The 1,496-nt window shown below is 49.9% G+C and overlaps 1 protein-coding gene across 1 annotated transcript; it reads left to right on the top strand.

Moving 5' to 3' along the window:
• The first annotated feature begins 722 nt into the window (after positions 1-722).
• LOC138897427 (uncharacterized) lies at positions 723-1,127 on the top strand. Its single transcript, XM_070183396.1, has one exon. It carries the CDS (start codon positions 723-725, stop codon positions 1,125-1,127), a length of 405 nt encoding a protein of 134 aa, XP_070039497.1.
• The last annotated feature ends 369 nt before the right edge of the window (positions 1,128-1,496 follow it).

The raw sequence follows: 1,496 nt of genomic DNA, 5'->3' as shown, positions 1-1,496 counted from the left end.
AGGGAGTTTGGGGTCGTGACAAGTTGGTATCAGAGCTCTAGGTTCACAGGTTTTACGAGTCACAAGCAAGTTTAGTAGAGTCTTGCGGATCGGTACGGAGATGTCAGTATTTATCTTCGAGAGGCTATAGAACTATTAGGAAAACTTCCACATCTTTCATTCCTGTTATGCATATTTGTTGATTTCGAAGTTTGAGCCTTTGTATCTCTATTCTCGCACAGATGGTGAGGACGCGCGCTACCAAATCAGCTGAGCAGACACCTACGCTCCCTGATAGAGCCGCGAGAGGCCGGAGCGGAGGAGGGGCACATGCCGCAACTATTGTACCTGCCAGAGAAGCAGTTGAGGAGCCGCCAGTAGCTCCAATTAGGGGACAGGCACCGGAGGCGCCTGTTGTTACCCCAAGACTTCCGGAGACCTTAGCGCAGTTCCTGAGCATGTTTGGTACATTGGCTCAGGCTGGATTGATCTCCAATGCACCAGCTACTCCGCGGATTAGGGGAGGAGCTCAGACTCCCACCACTCGTACTCTAGTGCAGCAGGCTCACATTGGTCAGGTTCCGGGTCTGGTACCAGTATAGCCTGAGGTCAGGCCAATGGCATTATAAGAGGAGCAGAAGTGGCTTGAGAGTTTCAAGAGGTATAGTCCACCTACTTTCAGTGGCTCAGCTACCGAGGATGCACAAGGATTTATAGAGAAGTGTCACTATATTCTCTACACCATGGATATTGTTGAGGTGAGCGGAGTTGCTTTTACTACATTTCAGCTGTCGGGTGGAGAGTATCAGTGGTGGGAAGTTTATGAGGAGGGTAGACCAGCCGATGCAGCACCACCCGCTTGGGCTCAGTTTTCAGAGATGTTCTTGAGGGAGTGTGCTCCCCAGACCCTCCGGGATGCGTGGCGCACAAAGTTCGATCAGTTGCGTCGGGGCACCATGACGGTGTCAGAGTATACCATTAGGTTTACTGAGTTATCCCGTCATACATCTACTTTGGTTCCTACTGTCAGAGAGCAAATTCACAGAGTTATTGAGGACCTCAGTTATGGTCTTAGATTCAGCATGGCTCGGGAGTTAGAGACTGATACTCCATTTCAGCAGGTTGTAGATATTGCCAGGAGGTTATAGCATATTCAGGGTGAGGAGAGGGAGGATAAGCAGACCAAGAGCTCTCGAGGTTTCAGAGGATTCAGTGAATTCTACTCTTCAGCTATGACCTATCATGGTGGAGGCTCGGCCAGTCGGCCAGTCCAGTCCGCACATTAGATTACTCGTGGTGCTCCTGTTAGTTAGGGTGCTCATGTGGGGCTGTCATATTTTAGTGCACCACCAACATGGGGTTCTTATAACGGTTATTCCAGTTATCCGGCAAATACCCAATACGAGCAGCCACACCCGTAGAGGGGTTGTTATGAGTGTGGTGATACTAGGCACATCATGAGAGATTGTTCCAGACTCGGGAGGAGCAAATTTCATCATATCACTCAGGCTACAGGC

Source organism: Nicotiana tomentosiformis, chromosome 8, assembly GCF_000390325.3.
Source record: "Nicotiana tomentosiformis chromosome 8, ASM39032v3, whole genome shotgun sequence".
NCBI lineage: Eukaryota > Viridiplantae > Streptophyta > Magnoliopsida > Solanales > Solanaceae > Nicotiana > Nicotiana tomentosiformis.
Note: the sequence above shows the minus strand (reverse complement) of the source record. Positions and strands in the feature narration are given on the sequence as shown.